At 44.9% G+C, this 18,539-nt stretch overlaps 2 protein-coding genes across 21 annotated transcripts; one reads left to right on the top strand and one right to left on the bottom strand.

Annotated features, from left to right (window-relative positions):
* Positions 1–1,575: 1,575 nt before the first annotated feature.
* On the bottom strand, positions 1,576–15,472 carry CIDEC (cell death inducing DFFA like effector c). Of its 20 annotated transcripts, none has more exons than XM_086366470.1 (6): positions 14,961–15,472; positions 9,347–9,424; positions 8,319–8,472; positions 5,568–5,726; positions 5,299–5,483; positions 1,576–2,140 (listed from the first exon to the last, which is right to left on the bottom strand). In XM_086366470.1, exons 2-6 carry the CDS (start codon positions 9,397–9,399, stop codon positions 1,978–1,980), a joined length of 714 nt encoding a protein of 237 aa, XP_086222596.1. In that variant the 5' UTR covers positions 9,400–9,424; positions 14,961–15,472; the 3' UTR covers positions 1,576–1,977. The 20 variants fall into 20 exon arrangements, with proteins under 20 accessions (XP_086222596.1, XP_086222597.1, XP_086222589.1 ...); XM_086366471.1 differs by having other exon boundaries at positions 14,985–15,456; XM_086366463.1 differs by having other exon boundaries at positions 1,576–4,305; positions 14,961–15,285.
* Positions 15,322–18,034, top strand: JAGN1 (jagunal vesicle mediated transporter 1). The gene is made up of 2 exons (XM_086366485.1): positions 15,322–15,556; positions 17,086–18,034. The coding sequence occupies exons 1-2, from the start codon at positions 15,468–15,470 to the stop codon at positions 17,546–17,548; spliced, it is 552 nt and encodes a 183-aa protein (XP_086222611.1). The 5' UTR covers positions 15,322–15,467; the 3' UTR covers positions 17,549–18,034.
* Positions 18,035–18,539: the final 505 nt, after the last annotated feature.

The following is an 18,539-nucleotide window of genomic DNA, read 5'->3' as shown; positions in this document are numbered from 1 at the left end:
GTTACTTAGGTTGCCTCCATCCCTTGGCTATTGTAAACAGTGCTGTTATGAACATAGGGGTACATGTATCTTTTCAAATTTTCTATCTTTTCCAGATATATGCCCAAGTGGGATTGCTGGATGATACGGTAACTTTATTTTTAGTTTTTTAAAGTGAAGTGAAGTGAAAGTTGCTCAGTCGTGTCCAGCTCTTTGCGACCCCATGAACTATACAGTCCATGGAATTCTCCAAGCCAGAATACTGGAGTGGATAGCCTTTGCCTTCTCCAGAGGATCTTCCCAATCCAGGGATCAAACCCAGGACTCCGGCATTGCAGGCAGATTATTTATCAGCTGAGCCACAAGGGAAGCCCAAGAATACTGGAGTGGGTAGCCTATCCCTTCTCCAGCGGCTCTTCCTGACCCAGGAATCGAACCCTGGGAATCCCTTAGAAAGGAAACCTCCATACCTTTCTCCATAATGGCTGCACAATTTACATTCCCACCAACAGTGTAGGAGGGTTCCCTTTTCTCCATACTCTCTCCAGCATTTATATTTGTAAACTTTTTGATGATGGCTGTTCTGATTGGTGTGAGGTGATACCTCACTGTAGTTTTGATTTGCATTTCTCTAATAGTTAGCGATGTTGAGCATCTTTTCATGTGCCTATTTGCCATATGTATGACTTCTTTGGAGAAATATTTGTTTAGATCTTCTCAATTTTTTATTTTTTTTATATTGAGCTGTATGAACTGTTTGTATATTTTGGAGATTAAGCCTTTGTTGGCCTCATTGTTTGCAAATATTTTCTCCCATTCCAGAGGTTGTCTTTTCATTTTGTTTATTGTTTCCTTTACTGTGCAAAAGCTTTTGAGTTTAATTAGGTCCCATTTGTTTATTTTTGCTTTTATTTTTGTTACTCTAGGAGATAGATCCAAAGAAAATATTGCTGTGTTTTATGTCAAGGAGTGTCCTGCCTATGTTCTCCTCTAGAAGTTTTATAATGTCCAGTCTTATATTTAGGTCTTTAATCCATTTTGAGTTGACTTTTGGGTATAGTATTAGAGAATGCTCGAATTTTGTTTTACATGGAGCTGTCTAGTTTTCCTAGCACCACTTAATGAAGACACAGTCTTTTCTCCATTGTATATTCTTACTTCCTTTGTTAAGGATTAATTGACTGTAGGTGTGCAGGTTTATTTCTGGGCTTTTTATTCTGTTCCATTGATCCCTGTGTCTGTTTTTGTGCCAGTGCTGTGCTGTTTTGATTACTGTAGCTTTGTGGCATTGTCTGAAGTCTGGGAGGGTTATGCCTCCAGACTTTATTCTTTTATTGCTTTGGCAATTCTAGGTCTTTGGTTGTTCCCAATCAAAGTCCTCTGGTAGGCAAATTTGTTTGGAAACTGTCACTTACCATCTTGCTTACACAGTCTACTTAAGTCTAGCACTAGTTTCAGAATTAACTGCGATTTTGTTTTTGTTTCGTATAACCCCACATTATGGAGAATGGTTTGACAACAGAGTTCTCTCTTCCCTTAGACCTTTCCAGACAGAACCCTACTCTGACCTTGCAAAGAACAGAAGCACAGAAAAAGTATCAGCATATATAGTTTATTGTGACCTCTCTAATATCTTACAGCAGTGGGTTGATGGTTCACTCAGGAGCATTTGGGATGGGAGGCCGGGAGTCAGGCAGTGTAATGAAAGTGTAGCACACGAAGACAGCTTGCTGAGGGGCAGCCTTCCTGCCATTGCCTGCTGGTGACTAGTCTTAGTCCGCTAAGCTACTTGGGGCAGGAAGGAGCCAGGCCAGGCCAAGAGCCCTCTGTTCTCTTTCGGCTGGCCCAACCCAGGTTTCAGGCCCTTCCCCCCACTTCCTCATTCATGGTCCCCTAGAGCTGAGGGAGATGTAGGAAGGTAAGAAGCTCTCTAGCTGCCACGCTTGTGGGTGCTACCGGCTGAGCACGGGCTCCCCAGTCTGGTCCTTGGCTGGGCTTTCACTGCAGCATCTTCAGACTGGTTGGGATGAGGGATGCGGCTTTGCTCTTGGGGGGCTGTCCCCGCTCTGTGGCATCCAGGAGCTGCTGCAGGTAACAGGAGGTGCCGAGCAGCATGTGGCCTGTGGCCCGCATGCTGAAGAGGGCCCAGCGGAGAGCTTCCCTGGGTGGAATGTGAAGGCATTAGGGTCAAAACACCAAGAAAACCCCTTCCTGCCTCTTCTAAATGCCTGCTCCCCCAGGCTCCGTTTCATAAACTGTAGAGTGAGGTGCAAATGGAACAGATGTTGCCTTCCCTCAGCAGATGGGACAGGGTCTGCCTTAACTGAGATGTCTGCGTATTCTGCAAAATTCAAGCTCCTTTAGTCTTTCTAATACTGTTGATAACTTTGGATCAGCCAGATGGATCTGCGTCACATGACTCTGCCCATTCACCACCTCTGTTCTAGACGGAAGTGTTACCAAGACGTTTGCAATCTAGGTAGTTTTCAGAGTGCTGGATGTGAAGATCTCCCTGCCTGGTGCTGTAGTGCACTGAGAGCAGAACCCCAGTCACACAGGCTTGAGTTCTCATCCAGTCTCATTAGCTGTGACAAGCTTGGCAAACTGCTATAGCTCTGAGCTGCAGCACCCTCGTCTGTGTCACACCACTTTGATCGCACACAGGGCTAAGGAGGTTGAAATAATATAAATCATTTAATACAGGGCCTGATGTGTAGAAGAACAGGGGAGACATGGGGTCAAGACTAGGTGGTTGATTGTTTGACTAACCAAATTCTTATCCAAATCTGTTTGAAAGAGGGTCATACGGGTGTCTAGTCCTAGCGGGGAGAAGAAAACAAAAGGAAAATGAATTCTTACTGGCTGATATTAAAATCTGTCTTCTGTTAACCTTCATTCAATAAATGAACTTATGATTGAGGTGGAGTGGGACGGAAAGTTCAAACCATGAACATCTGCACCTGAAAATCCTTCAGAAATTTAAAGGCTGTACCTGAGAAGAATACCTATTTCTCAGATTAGAGATCTGAGGCTTCCAACTAGCCATCTGGACATAGATAGGAATGAAATTCTGACACATGCTACAATATGGACTTTGAAAACATGATGCTAAGTGAAATAAGCCAGACACCAAAGGGCAAGTATTGTATGATCCCACTTACATGAGTTACCTAGAATAAGAAAATTAACAGAGACAGGAGAACAGAGCTAAGTATGGCTGGGCAGGGTAAGTAGAGAGTTAGTATTTAATGGGTACAGAGTTATAGTTTGGGATGATGAAAAGTTCTGGAAATGTATGTACAAGTGACCATTGCACAATATTATGAAAGCAGAGACATCACTTTGCCAACAAAGGTCCATCTAGTCAAGGCTATGGTTTTTCCAGTGGTCATGTATGGATGTGAGAGTTGGACTGTGAAGAAGGCTGAGCGCCGAACAATTGATGCTTTTGAACTGTGGTGTTGGAGAAGACTCTTGAGAGTCCCTTGGACTGCACGGAGATCCAACCAATCCATTCTGAAGGAGATCAGCCCTGGGATTTCTTTGGAAGGAATGATGCTAAAGCTGAAACTCCAGTACTTTGGCCACCTCATGCGAAGACTTGACTCATTGGAAAAGACTCTGATGCTGGGAGGGATTGGGGGCAGGAGGAGAAGGGGACGACAGAGGATGAGATGGCTGGATGGCATCACTGACTCGATGGATGTGAGTCTGGGTGAACTCCGGGAGTTGGTGATGGACAGGGAGGCCTGGCGTGCTGCGATTCATGGGGTCGCAAAGTGTCGGAGACGACTGAGCGACTGAACTGAACTGAACTGACTTAATGTCACTGAATTTTATACTTTAAAAAAAAGTGGTTAAAATGGAAAACTTTATGGTATGTATATTTTACCACCATTAAAGAAAAAAACACTTGCTGACACCCCTAAACCGTTCCAGAGATTCCAGCTTGCTATCGTTCTTGTTTTTCGGTACCAATATGCCTACTGTGTTTAGGTCAGAGTCCCACTTCCCCTAGATGGACCGAGTTTAAAGACAGAAACTTCTTGCTCTAGATTTTGCAACCTGCAGTCTGTTGGCAACAAGCCCAGATCAAGAGGGAAGACGATACAGGACAGGAAGAAAATGGAACTTCTTGCCACAGAACCAGGCCTGAGCCCGCCGCTGAGTGTCGTCTCTGGCAGGCAGACCACAGCCTCAGGTCCCTCATGTGGAGACTGGAAATGCAGAGAAGAAACTCGGAAAGCCAAGAAGGTCTGGTATGCTCTAGCCTCATTCCTTCTGGCAGAACTCTGGAGATCCAGAGTAGGATTTCTCAGCAGCCCACTGTGAATGACAATTCATATGTATCTTCATTTCTTCTCCCATTATTTGAATTATTGCTGTGTTACCAGCTGATACAGCATTCGCCAAGAAACTGGAGGCTACAAAAATTCTTGCCCTCTGGGAGCTTGCTCTGACATCTTGTTTATCCCTGCGTCTCTAGCTCATAGCATAGGGTCAGGCACTTAGAGACTGCTCAGTAAACACTAAATGAAGCAACTGGGGATAAGTGGCATCTGTCACAACTAACTGGCAAGAGGCCAGCTTTGTGGTTTTGAACTAGTTGGCTGCATTTGCTTAATGGGGTAAGAGTTCTCTAGAGCACCACTTTGGAGCAACTGAATTTGGGAACCACCACCATAACTGTACTTTAATAACATCGTCCCATGCTTCCTTCAATACTTGATTAGACTTTCAAAAGTAAAGTAAGAAGATTTTTTTGAAGTTTATTAGAAATATAAATGACTATTACCTATAAACTGCAGATTAATTCTGATCTATGGAAGGACAGTTAGTTCATCCCTTCCACACCCATGGCTAAATCCAGGTTTGTATTTATAAATTTAGCTCAGCATTCTTAATGAATCTATACATGGGTAGGATTTTGAACTGATTGTAACTTCTTGCTGGTTCTCTCCTTAATTGGGTTCAGTAAGATTATTGACACGTTCACTTTTTAAAAGTTGATTAGAAGATTTCTTAGGAAAAGTTACTACTTTAGCTGAAAAATAATTAGTTGTTATAGTGGAAGGTGATGAGGAAAGCTAAATGTATCCAGATTCCACCAGCAGGATTGTATGAATCCCTTTGGTATACACTGCTATAAACTAAAACATGACTGCAGCCATGAAGTCCTAGACAAATGCTGACTGTCGTGGTTTGTCAGCATCAACACCAGTCCCAGGCTCCCAGAAGGCTGAGGGTGCATGGGAGAAGCTAGGGCCGCTCCCATTGCTGTGTACCCACCCCAGCCCCAGCTAATCCCAGTTCACTCACTTCATGATGCGCTTGGCCCCGGAGCAGTGGAGATCATAGGAGACGGAGTATGTGCCATAGAGAGTTGCCTTCACGTTCAGGCAGCCAATGAAGTCCTGTGGGTTCACCTTGTATAGGTCGAAAGTTACTCGGGCCACATCGATCTTGGCAGGCTTGTGGGAGAGGGCGAGCTGGTACCTAGTGCTCTGCATCAAGACAAGCATGTGGTTGGCATCCCTCAAGGATTTCTCCTGAGCTCCCAATATTCTCCCACACAGGTGGGATATCACCTGTTCTGATGGGGGCTGCCATTTCTGCCCCTTGTGGAGGACCATGAATACAGTGTCATCTGCCAGGGATTGGAAATACTCTTCTGTCTCTACAGTTGTGCCATCTTCCTCCAGCACCAGGAAGAAAGGCTTGTACGCCAGCATCAGGGTATCCCGGACCTGGAGAATAAGGTAAGTGATGCTCTTGCCGTCCTATGTAGCCACAGAGCTGGTTTGGGGAAGACCCAAACCAGCTGTCAGGGACAGAATGAGTGGGCTGGGTTTTATGGGATGGGACTGAAACCCAGGGCTCTTGCTGTGGGGTCACCATCCAAAGAACCTATGTCATGGTATTCCTTATCTGACTTCATGGCTAATATTCTAGAATAGTGCTGTCCAATAAAAATATAATGGGAGTCACATATATAACTTTTAATTGAGATATAATTCACATGTTATAAAACTCACTCTTTGAAAAGTACACAATCCAGTGGTTTTTCTGTATTCACAAAATTCTGCAGCTGTCACCACTATCTAATTTCAAAACATTTTCAATCCCATTTTTATTCAAAGAGAAACCTAGTACCCATTAACTGTTACTCCTCATTTCCTCACCCTTGGCAGCTTCTCCTCTTCTTTCTGTCTCTATGGATCTGTCTGTTCTGGACATTTCATATAAATGGCTTCTTTCACTTAGCAAGTTTTCAAAGTTAATCTGTGTTTCAGCATGATCATTTACTTTTTTATGGCTGAATAATATTCCACTAAATAAATATGCTACATTTTTAATCCATTCTTCAGTTGATGAACATAGAGGTTGTTTCTACTTTTGAGTATCATAAATAATGGTGCTTTGCACCTTCATGTACACATTTTTGTGTGACATATCTTCTCAATTTTTCTGGATATATACCTAGCGTTGGAATTTCTGGGTCATGTAATAACTCTATGTTTACTCTTCTTAGAGAACTACCAACATGTTTTTCAAAGCAGTTGCATGATCTAATATTCTCACTAGCAACTTCTCCACATCCCTATCAACACTTGGTATTGTCTGTCTTCATTTTAGCCATTCTAATGTTATGAAGTGTTTTTTATTTGCATTTTCCTAATGACTAAGGATGTTGAGCATCTTTTCATGTGTTATTAGCCATTTGTACATCTTCTTTGGAAAAACATCTATTCTGATTTTTTGCCCATTTTCAAGTAGATCCTCTTTTAAGAGTTCTTTATATATATTCTTGATACTAGACCCTTAATCAGATATGTGATTTGCAAATATTTTCACCCATTCTGTGGATTATCTTTTCATTTTTTTGTTAGTGCCCTTTGATGCACAAAAGTTCTTAATATTGATTAAGTCCAACTTTTTCCCTTTGGTTGCTTTGAGGTTTGGTGCCATATCTAAGATTCCTATGTTTTCTTCTAAGGATTTTATAGTTTTAGCTCTGCATTTAGGTGTTTGATCCACTTTGAATTAATTTTATACATAATATGAGGGAGGGATCCAACTCAGTTCTTTGGCATTTGCATAGCCCATTGACTCGGCACCATTTGTTGAAAAGACTACCTTTTCTCCATGGAATAACCTTGGCATTCTGTCAAAAATCAATTGACCACAGATACATGGATTTATTTCTGGACCTTCAGTTATATTCACTTGATTTGTATGTATTATGGGCTAAATGGTATCCCTGTGAATTTCATATATTGAAGTCCTAATCCCAGTACCTCAGAATGTGACTATAATTGGAGATAGAGTCTTTACAGAAGTAATTACATTAAAGTGAGGCATTAGAGTGGGCCCTAATCCTAATATGACTTTAAGAAGGAAAGGTGTCTCTATAAGAAGGAACGATTAGGGGCTTCCCTGGTGACTCAGTGGTAAAGAATCCGCCTGCCAGTGCAGGAGGCACAAGTTTGATCCTTGGTCCGGGAAGATCCCACATGCTGTGGAACAACTAAGCCCATGCACCACAACTATCAAGCCTCAGCTCTTGAGCCTGGAAACTGCAAATACTGAGCCCATGTGCCGCAGCTGCTGAAGCCCAAGCACCCTAGAGCCCATGCTCTGCAACAAGAGAAGCCATGACAATGAGAAGCCTGCACATCACAGCTAGTGAGTAACTCCTGCTTGCCTCAATTAGAGAAACCCCTGCACAGCAACGACAATCCAGCACAGCCAAAAGTGAATAAGTAAATAATTTTTTTTTAAATAAAAGAAGGAATGACTAGGACAAGTTACTCCCAACCAAGTGGAGGGGGAGCATGGAAATAGGGAAGGGTGTCATTCTTGCCACTGTGACTCCCACCCACAAGTATTATGTGTCCTTGGTTTCCTCTCTGGAACCTTACTGATCAATAGGTTTTTGTTTTTTGTTTTTTTTTCAATTTAAAAAAGTTCTTTTTCTCCACACCAAGGGGCATGTGGGATCTTTCCCCCTCCAGGGATTGAACCCAGGCCCCCTGCATTGGAAGCACAGTCTTAACCACTGGACCACCAGGGAAGTCCAAGATTTCCTTTCTGATGGCAACTTCAATAGGCTGGTGGTGCCCGTCTGGAGTCTTGTCTGTCTGGTGATAGGAGGGTGGCAGTACATTATCATCTGATACTAACAATAGGCCAGAGGTATTTTTCAGAGCATATTTTTCTTATGAACTCCATCCCTACTGCAGTCCTACCTCATGATACCAAGGCCAGAGGCAGCTGTCAGGGCCAGCTCTCAACCAAGGTCCCCATGGTGAGCTGTGCGAAGGCAGGCCCGTCCCTACCTTGACATGGAGGTCCTCAAGACTGTGCACCATGATGCCCTTCCTCACACTCCGGTCAGCAGTGGTTACTCTGCAGGGCCGGGCCCTGGGGGCCTCTGCACTGGGCTCCGACAGCTGCTGCTGGGTCACCACCGAAGTGCTCACTGCCGTGTACCTGGGAGCCATATGGAGCATCAGCATGATGCTGCCTTCCAGCTCTCACACCACCACAGGGTAACTCACTCCCCAGTTCTCTAGGCTCAGCTCAGGATGCTCCTCTTCCCCTACCATCCACCCAGTCTGCTTTGCATAGTCTTCCTTAAAAGCCTACTGGATCAGTGCATCTTAAACTTTAGTGGACACATATGTCCCCTGGGGATCTTGTTAAAATGCAGGCTCTGATTCAGTAGGTCTGGGTGAGGTCTGCGATGTTACATATGTAATGAGTTCCCAAGTGACATTGATGCTGCCGGGTCTTAGATCATGACAAGTAGCCAGTGACAGAAGATGGCCCAACCTCTGCCTAATTACCACTTTCCTCTCTCTGCCTCCTTCTTATCATCTGTAATGTGAGATGAAATGGCAAAGCTGAGGTCAGTATAAGAGAGTTTTGAACTGAGATACACAATGTAGAACCAAAGGACTGCAGGGAACCTAGGTTTTGGAGTCAGGCAGACCCAAATTCAAATCTTGGCTTCACTACACATTTGCTCCAAGAGAGTGCCCACCCTGTGCCTCAGTTTCCCTGCCTATTAATCTGGCAAAATAATCCCCACTTCTCAAAGTTGGGAATTTTAAGTGAGATTAAGAATCAAAATCTCAAGCAGTGTCTCCCTGTTTCTACTTAGGGTGTGATATGAGGATTGGGAGAAGGCAGCAGCCTTAATATCTCCTGGGGAATTGTGGAAGGATCCCACTCCAGACCTCCTGAATCAACATCCGCATTTGAACAAGATGCCAAGGTGACTTACATGGCCATCGAGGTTGCAGAACGTCTGCCCTACTGAGCATGTTAGCTCCCCTTCTCTTCCCCAGCTGGCTTTCCTCACCTGGAGAGGGACTTAGGGTAGAGAAGGCTGAGGGACTTCATGGCGTATTCCATCCTTGTCAGCTGGATAGTGTTGGGCCTGGAAAGCAAGCAGAGATAGCCCATTGCAAGGGATGAGCGGCTTCTCTCTCTCTTGTCTTTTTTTTTTTTTTTTTTTAATGTTATTTTGGCTACCCCACTGGGCATGCGGGATCTTAGTTCCCTGATTAGAAATCGAACCCCACCCACTCTGCAGTGGAAGTTGGGAGTCTTAAACAATGGATGCCAGGGAAGTCCTCTCTTGTTTTTTGAAACAGTGCAACCCCACCTCCATCCATCAGGCCTCCACTCTGGTTTCCCCTCGCAGCTCATACACACCTCCCCCAGCCCTTCTCCTGTCCAACCCCAGTAGACCACCATGACCAAGTTGGAGACCCCCTCAGTACCCAGGCTCAGCCCCCCTCAGCAGCCATGCCTCCCTCCCCGGCACCACTCACTCCATGTTTCTCTGACCCCTGGTTCCAGTCACACTGATCAGGGATCCCAAGTCGAAGTGAAGAGGCCCTGCTCAGCTAGTTTCTGTCCTTGGGGACAGAGTCCACTTTACGCTGGCAGGAGGCTAGTCACACCACCTCACAGGGCGGGGGACCTTCCCTCACCTGTCACCCAGAGACCTCCCAGGCCAGGCACCCCACAGACTAAGCCTGCTCTTTCCAGTGGGTCCTTGAGCAATCCAAACCCCTCCTGAGGCTTCCCACTGGCCAAAGGGACTTTCTACCATGGTGGGTTCTATATCCGTTCTAATACTGGAGCTGCTACCCTAACATGGCTGTTGAGCACTTGAAGTGTGGCTAGTATGACTGAGAAGCTGGATTTTTAATCTTATTGAATGTTAACTGGTTTAGATATATACAACCACCAGGGCTGTGGGCTGCTGGCAGCCATCCTGGGCAGCACAGCTCTAGCCGACAGCCCTGGGCTGACCTGCCAGCCCTTCTCTCCTGAGCTTGCCCAATCCAGGCCTTCCTGAAGTCAGTTCCTCCACCAGCAGTGCCTCCCTCCAGCCCAGGGCTAAACCTTTGCAGCCTTGAAGCCTGAGTTTCACTGCATTCTGTGATCGCTCACAGAATTTCCCCTCCATCCTGCTACTTCCTTCCCCCCAGCCAGGTGGGCCTTAGTGTGGGCTTCTGCCATGCTCCCTCCAACCTCTCCCTGGGTGCCTCACCCTGAAATGTTCTCCTGTTCCCACCCCAGCGCAGACCGGGCCTGATGCAGAGCAAGGGGCTCAAGGAATATATGGAGCACAGGCCCCTCCCTAGTCTTTCCTTTTGACAATGTAGGGGTCTCCAGCCTGACTGTGAAAGCCCTCTGCCCCGACTTAGCACTTTCCCCTTCAGCTTGCTCCAGCCTCACTCCTCACCCCCAATCACAAAACTGCCAAGCCCCACCTCACCTGTTCTCTAGGAGCCAAAACCAAATCCAAACAAAAAAACCCAGAATATAAAACTCCTTACCTCCAGCTCACAGCCTCCTAACCTTCCAGTCCTGCCCTGCTCAGCCCAACCCTCCCTCTACTTTATTTCCAGCTCCGAGGGCAGCCCCTCCCCTGGCCTTCAGCCCCAGCTGGAAGAGAGCATGGGACTGAGTGTGCGGCTCTTACCCTTGGGATTGTAGGCCAGCCTCACTTCCAGAAAAAGCCAGAAAGGAAGGGTATAGGCGTGTTTTGAAAGCTTTGGGGCAGGGTATGGCCCAGAACATGGCATTGGGCACAGAGGGCACAGGAAACAGGCCAATGTGAATTGTGATCCCTGCTCTACTTGTGTTAGCTGTTTGAGTGCAGACAAGTTGCCTTAACCTCCCAGAGCCCCAGTCTCTCACCTGTTCAACAGGGATCCTGTCTTAAAGGGTTAAGGTAAGGATTTGTATTAATACAAGTGAAGGGCTTTGCAACAGAGATACTTAATAGATATAAACAAATATTGGTGTTACTGATAATGTAATTATTTAATAATAGCAGAGGATTTAATAATAATAATTAACACCAGCTGAAATGTGTAGTGCTTAAGAATAAGATCCGTGACCCAGCAATTCTACATATACATAATATTTGGAGTTATATTTGAAGTTCCAAGAGAAATGAAAATCTATATCCACACAAAAACTTATACACGAATGTTCATAGTGTTATTCATAACAGGCAAAATGTAGAAACAACCCATATGTTTGCCTTAAAAAGTGTTCATAGAAAATGTGTTTCCATAAATGGAATATTATTTGTCAATCAAAAGGATATATGCTGCTAGAGTGCATCGATGAACATTGAACACGTGCAAAGTGGAAGAAGCCAATCACAAAAGATCACATATTAATATATGTTTGTATCATCTCATTTGTATGAAATGTCCAGAATAGGCAAAATCATAAGGACAAAAAATTAATCAGTGGTTGTTTAGAGCTGTGGCTGGGGAATGGAGAGGGAATGGGGACTGTTAGTGGGTATGGGGTTTCTCTTAGGGGACACAAAAAATGTTTTAATTTATTAATCTAATCCCAGTCTATTTTGGTGATTGCACCAAGTCTATTTGGAGGTTACACAGCCCTGCAAATATAATAAAAACCAATGGATTGTACTCACCTAAGTGTGTATAGTATATGAATTCTCTCTCAATAAAGCTGTTTTAAAAAAGGGGGTTCAACTTCGTCTTTCTTTTAATGATAGATTTTTCACACTAGTGAGTCAGAATCACATGGAAGGTTTGTTAAAAATCAGATTGCTGGGCTTCATTGCAGAGTTTCTGACTCAGTATGTCTGGGGTGGGGCCTAAGAACGTATATTTCTGATTACACGGTGATGTTCCAAGGTTCCAATGTGATGCTGAAGCTGTGGCTACTTAGGGACCCCATTTTGAAAACCAGCAGCCAGCACTAGCTGTGTGATATAACTCATCTAAGCTTCAGTTAGATCTGACCAATAGGGATTAAAAATAGCTCCTACCCCTTGGGTGGTCATGAAGAATAATCATGAAAAGTACTTGATACAAAGCTTAGTGCACCCTTCAGGCTCAAAAAATAGCTATCATCATCATCATCTTATTACTTACATCTAAATCCTTCCCTAGAGAAGCTTGCAGACAACCATTATTCATTCACTCAGCAAATACTTATTAGGTATTTACTGTAGGTAAATACCTAATATACTGCATTTACTGTATACTACCCCTCCTTGGGGCTGAGAATACAGCAGGAAACAAGACAACCTTGTCACATACTTAAAGGAGCTGATATTCCTGGAAGAAGGAGGCACTCAGACCATGAACAAATATGCAGATAATCAAGATGGTTTCAGAGAATGATGTTCTCGGAAGAAAACAACACAAAGTGATGTGACAGCAACTGGCTGGAGAGCTAGATTGGCCTATGGGCTCAGGAAAGACCTCAGAGGTGAGCTTTCAGCTAAATGATGACTGGCGAGAAGTCACTCTTTTGAAGATCTGAAGTGTCTTGGTCTGTTTGGGCTGCTATTCAGAAAACCATAAATTGGTGACTTATAAACACCAGAAGTTTACTTCTTGTAGTTCTGGAGGCTGACAAGTCCAAGATCAAAGTGTTGGTAGTTCAGTGTCTGGTGAGGACCCTCTTCCTGGTTCCCAGACACTGTCTTCTCTCGGTGTCCTCACCTGGTAGAAGGAGCAAGGGAATCTCTTTCATAAGGACACTAATCCCACCTCCCGAGGCTTTCCTGTTGGCTAGTGGTGAAGAATCTGCCTACCAGATTCCAGAGAGCCTGGTGGACTACAGTCCATGTGGTCACAAAAGAGCTGGACACGATTTAGCAACTAAAGGACAATCCCACCTCCCCAAAATCCTACCTCCAAATACCATCACATTGGGGATTAGGTTTCAACATACAAATGGGTGTGGAGCAGGGGTCACAAACATTCAGTTTGTGTTCCTGGGACTGGAAGCCAGTCTTTTGAAGTGCTGGGGTGGGTGGGGGCATTCAAGCAAAGGAAACATCAGTGCAAAGGATTTGAGAAGGGAATGGGCAGGGTGAGAGGACAGGAACACAAATCACTAAACTTTAAGTGGACTAAGAGCAGAAGAAAAGTACTGATACTTCAGGGAAGATGTTCTGGGGAAACCGTTAGGGCCCCTCCCTAGAATATTCATGCCTCAAATATTTATTGAACATCCACCATGTGCTTAGTGTATCATGATAAGCCAATGGATGACTCAGAGGCAGTCTGGAAAATCGTGGAAATCACACACAGAAAAGACAAAGATAAGCACAAGCTAAAGCCAGAGGGGTGGGGTGGGGGCGGTGAAGAATTGCTGAGTGACCCTGAGGAGTCTTCACGGTGCTTAGAAGAGGATGATTTTTGGATCATTTGGAATTTATTACTCAGAAAGTATTTCTTGAGTTTTACCCTTTGCCAAACACATGGGTTGATGACTCAGTTCATATCTATCTCTTTAGAGCTCACCTCTAGTTGCAGAGGCAGATTTCTGAGCATGGTTCTCAAATGCTGAAATGCATAAAATTATTTGAACACCTTGGAGGACTCTAGTTACGACTCAAAATTGAGAAGCAAAAAAAGGAAAAAAGATTATATATTCAACCACATTAAAAAACTATTCTGCATCTTAAACTTGTAACACCATGAGTAAAGTCAAAAGACATACAATACATAGGAAAAATACATGGCAACTAATATTAGAGATTCTCTCTCTCTCTGCTATCTATATAAATCAACAAGACCAACAATGCAGTAGAAAAAAATGGACAAAGAATATGAACACAGTTCAGGGAAATGAAATGCCAATGACTCAACATATGAAAAGATGCTTCAGTTTTTTTCAGTAAATGTAATTTTGAAATTCTTATTTTATGTATTTTTTCTTGTGGTAAAATGTACATAAAATTAACAATTTTTAAGTGTATAGTTAAGTGGCATGAAGTTATTTACACAGTTGTGCAACCATCACCACATTCACCTCCAGAACTTTTTTCATCTTTCTCATGTTTATACCCATGAAGCAAGTCCCCACTCCTTCGCCTCCCTCCCTCCCCCAAGTCCTTAGCGACCACTGCTCTGCTTTCTGCCTCTACCTAATTTCTTTCATGGCCTTGACATTTTTAAAAAGTATACTCCAGTTACTTTGTAGAATGTCCCTCAATTTGAACTTATCTGTCCGTCTCTTCATGATTAGATTCTGGCCAATTATTTTGGGCAGAAATATCAAATAAGCTATCAGCTTCCCTGATAGCTCAGTTGATAAAGAATCCGCCTGCAATGCAGGAGACCCCTGTTCGATTCCTGAGCTGGGAAGATCCTCTGGCGAAGTGATAGGGTACACTGCAGTATTCTTGGGCTTCCCTTGTGGCTCAGCTGGTAAAGAATCCGCCCGCGATGCGGGAAACCTGGGTTTGATCCCTGGATTGGGAAGATCCTCTGGAGAAGAGAAAGGCTACCAACTGCAGTATTCTGGCCTGGAGAATTCCATGGACTGTATAGTCGACTCGACTGAGCGACTTTCACTATCAACACATAAGTGATGCTGGTCCTCAGTTGTATCAGGAGGCATAAGGACTCTGTCTCACTCGTGGGCAAGTATTTAGTTAACGGGGTGCCTACCAGGTTTCTCTACTGTAAAGTTACCATTTCTTCTTGCAGAGATTAATCTGTGGGGAGATACTTTGAAACAATGTGGAAGATGCATACGCTTGAGAAAGTCATAGATCCCTTCCACGCGTCAGTTTCCCCATCTGAGAAGTGGAGACAGAGACGTCTGAAACTTGAATTCGAGCTTAAGGAAGTGAAAATGCTCGAGAGACTGGAGAATCAGCTTCAGCCCTTGGCAAAACCCCCAAACACTAGGAGTTAATTTTTTGAGCACTCCGAAGGATGGGGAGAGACGCCCAAGGCTGAGCCGAGACTGGAAACGCTCGCGTACGCGTGCGCAGGAACGTGACCACAGAGTTGGTCCTCCAGAGACAGAGAGGCCGGAAGTTGTCTTCAAAGAAGCACTAGACTGTTGGGTTGGGTGAGCTGAACCTCTACGAACAGGGTCGGCAGGCAGTTCCGAGCGGTAGTCGCGGCAGTTCGTCGGCTTGAGGGGCTCCAGGAGTCTGGGTGGGGAAGATGGCGTCTCGGGCAGGCCCGCGAGCGGCCGGCACTGACGGCAGCGACTTTCAGCATCGGGAGCGCGTCGCCATGCACTACCAGATGAGGTATGAAGTGAGAAGAGGAGCCCGCAGGGCCAGAAACACAACGCCGGCCTGGTCTCAGGGTTTTGCTCCTCAGCCCGCCCTCGGGCACCTCCCAAGTCCCCTCCACCTGGCACAGTCCAGGGCCCGCCCCCAATGCCGGGAAGCCCCTTCACTCCTGTGAGTTCCACCCCTTGATCCCTCTGTACCCTGAGGGAGTCCGGGCCCTGGGGCGTGGTTATGTTGGCCCGGCTCTCGGGAACCTAACTCCTAATTGAGCCTCAGTTTAATCTGCCTTTTTGGTCTTGAAGAATTGGTGAGCCAATAATCTCGTGAGAATGTAACATAAAATCTAGCACTGAAGTCTGCCCAGTACGCGGTAGCTGTTAAATTTTGGGTCGTTTTGGGGTGTGGACCCTAACGTCGAGACTTTGCCTCAAACGAATTTTATGGAACACCCCTCCCCGCCCCCCCCCCCATCATGTAAGGGATAGTTTTGCGTTCGTTTGTTCGTTCAACAAATATTTATTTACCTTCTACCCATCATGCATTGTGTTAGGCACTGAGGATATAATAGCGAAAGCAGCCCTGGTCTTCGTATTCATATTATACCTTCAGTAAAAATTTATTGACAAACAACAAATCTGGTCCCTGCCTTCATGGAACTTGAAGTCTATGGGTGACTGATCCCCCTCCCACCACACACACACACCTTTCTGCACTTTCTATTATATGATATATATATTTTTTAATTTAGAGGTTTTCGTTAAATCCACTGAAGTTTCTCAGAATCTTTTCCACATCTTTTTTCCAGAGTTTTAAAGACTGACAGGCCCTTTGGAACCTCACTTTATTCTTATGCTTAGACCCTTGTTCAAGGGAACCTCACAACCCAAGCTAGCATTTTCATGCCTGTCTAGAGTAGAAACTCTGCCCTCTGGAGATGTGAAGGGGATATATTTAGGACCTAAGAAAATTCAAAGAATAAGAGAAAATTTGCTTACTTTAGAAGAAAAATGTTTACTTTTACTGAAGAAGTATGGACAGCCTGAGTTGGTTTCTTTGCTGCCAGTACCTCATTCCATAGGCTCTACTCATATGCTACGGTCAGGGTTCTCTTTTTTTAATGGCCGTGCAGTGCAGATTGCCACAGTGTAGTCCTTCCACACCGAGCTGTTTGCTCTCCTGGAACACAAATGTTTATGCCTTTTTGCCTGCATGCTATTACCTCTGCTCAGAATGTCTATCTCCACCTACCTCTCAGAGCCTAGCTCAGATATCACCCTTGTCTAGATAGCCTTCTCAGTCAACTCATTTCAGTCGGAATTGATTACTCCTTCCTGTGATCCCATATATTTTGCAACATAGATTTACAAGAGTTTTTCCAGTTCGTTTGTAATTACTTTTTCTTCCTCTGCTTTGTTCCCAGCCTCCAGGCAGGAACTATACCTTATTTATATCTGTATCCCTGTGTCCAGTACTATTGCTTGACATACAGCTGGTGTCAGAAAACTCTGAATGAAAGATACTTCTCCCTCTTCTCTGCCCCACAGTGTGACCCTCAAGTATGAAATCAAGAAGCTGATCTACGTGCATCTGGTCATATGGCTTCTGCTGGTTGCCAAGATGAGTGTGGGACACCTGAGGCTCTTGTCTCATGATCAAGTGGCCATGCCGTATCAGTGGGAGTACCCCTATTTGCTAAGCGTTGTACCCTCCCTCCTGGGCCTCCTCTCCTTCCCCCGCAACAACATCAGCTACCTGGTGCTCTCCATGATCAGCATGGGGCTCTTCTCCATTGCTCCCCTCATTTATGGCAGCATGGAGATGTTCCCTGCTGCACAGCAGCTCTACCGCCATGGCAAGGCCTACCGCTTCCTCTTTGGTTTTTCTGCCGTCTCTGTCATGTATCTGGTGTTGGTGCTGGCGGTCCAAGTGCACGCCTGGCAGTTATACTACAGCAAGAAGCTCCTAGACTCTTGGTTCACGAGCACACAGGAGAAGAAGCGTAAATGAAGCCTGCTTGATGGACTGCTGTGTGAGGTGACGCCTGGGCCTCCCACCCAGTGAACTGAGAGGGTAAAGGCGCTGCTGTAAAATCTCCTTTGGTGATTTTGGCGGCTGCAGTGTTGGCAACTAGTGCAAACTAAGCCTGAGTTCTGCAGAGCCCCTTCTGTTGCCATCAGCTGGTGGTGGAACTGATTAATTTATTCCTGGTTGGTGGAACTGGGTGATCAACAGCTGTGAAACAAACTTCGGCTTGTTGAAGTTGAGGTCCTTCTGAGTTTTTCATCCTGACGTCTTCTTGGTCATTCTCTCCACTTCCATCCATCACCCCTTCCCATCAAAACTGAAGGAGATGGGAAATCAGTCAAATTCTCCTTCAATCAGTGGGTCCTAGAGCAGGAAACATCTGGGAGGCTGCTCCCCCTGCAGGTGTTGGTCTCTACTGTGAACCCTTTTAATTAAAAAGAACCTCAATAAAGTTACAACTGCCTAGTCCCCCCTGTGCCTTGTGTTGGGGATTTGATAGAATGTGAAAAGTGTGTTGTTTGATGGCCTTAAGCACTCGGAGGTAGGTAGAGGCTCCCTGAGAAACCTGGCAGTGGCCTCAGGGAAGTGAACTGGGCACAGGGAACCTAAGTCATAGTTGAAACCCTGCAACTGATGGGCAGGAGCTACCATGCGCCATAAGGTTAACCTCCACCTGTAAAATGGTCCATTCTCATTTATGCAGCTTGGGTTATGGGCTTGTCTTTTGACTGGATATTAATGGTTATCATTCAGTGTTAATAGTGTCAGTTATGTGTGTAATACTGTTTTATGGTTTCCAAATGAATTTTAAAGTGTCCTACATATAGGGAATTTGCAATCTCCATGAAGCATAATATCCTTGTGAAACATCCAGTGAACATAGTATGTAATGGTGTGGAGCAGATAAGTGTAAAAGGGATGTGGGGAAGAGATCTGTGAACTAAACCTCCTAAAGTCTGACACATTGTAAATG

Source organism: Bos grunniens, chromosome 22 (assembly GCF_055505025.1).
Source record: "Bos grunniens cultivar Pamir isolate PY7600 chromosome 22, Bosgru_T2T1.0, whole genome shotgun sequence".
Classification (NCBI taxonomy): domain Eukaryota; kingdom Metazoa; phylum Chordata; class Mammalia; order Artiodactyla; family Bovidae; genus Bos; species Bos grunniens.
Note: the sequence above shows the minus strand (reverse complement) of the source record. Positions and strands in the feature narration are given on the sequence as shown.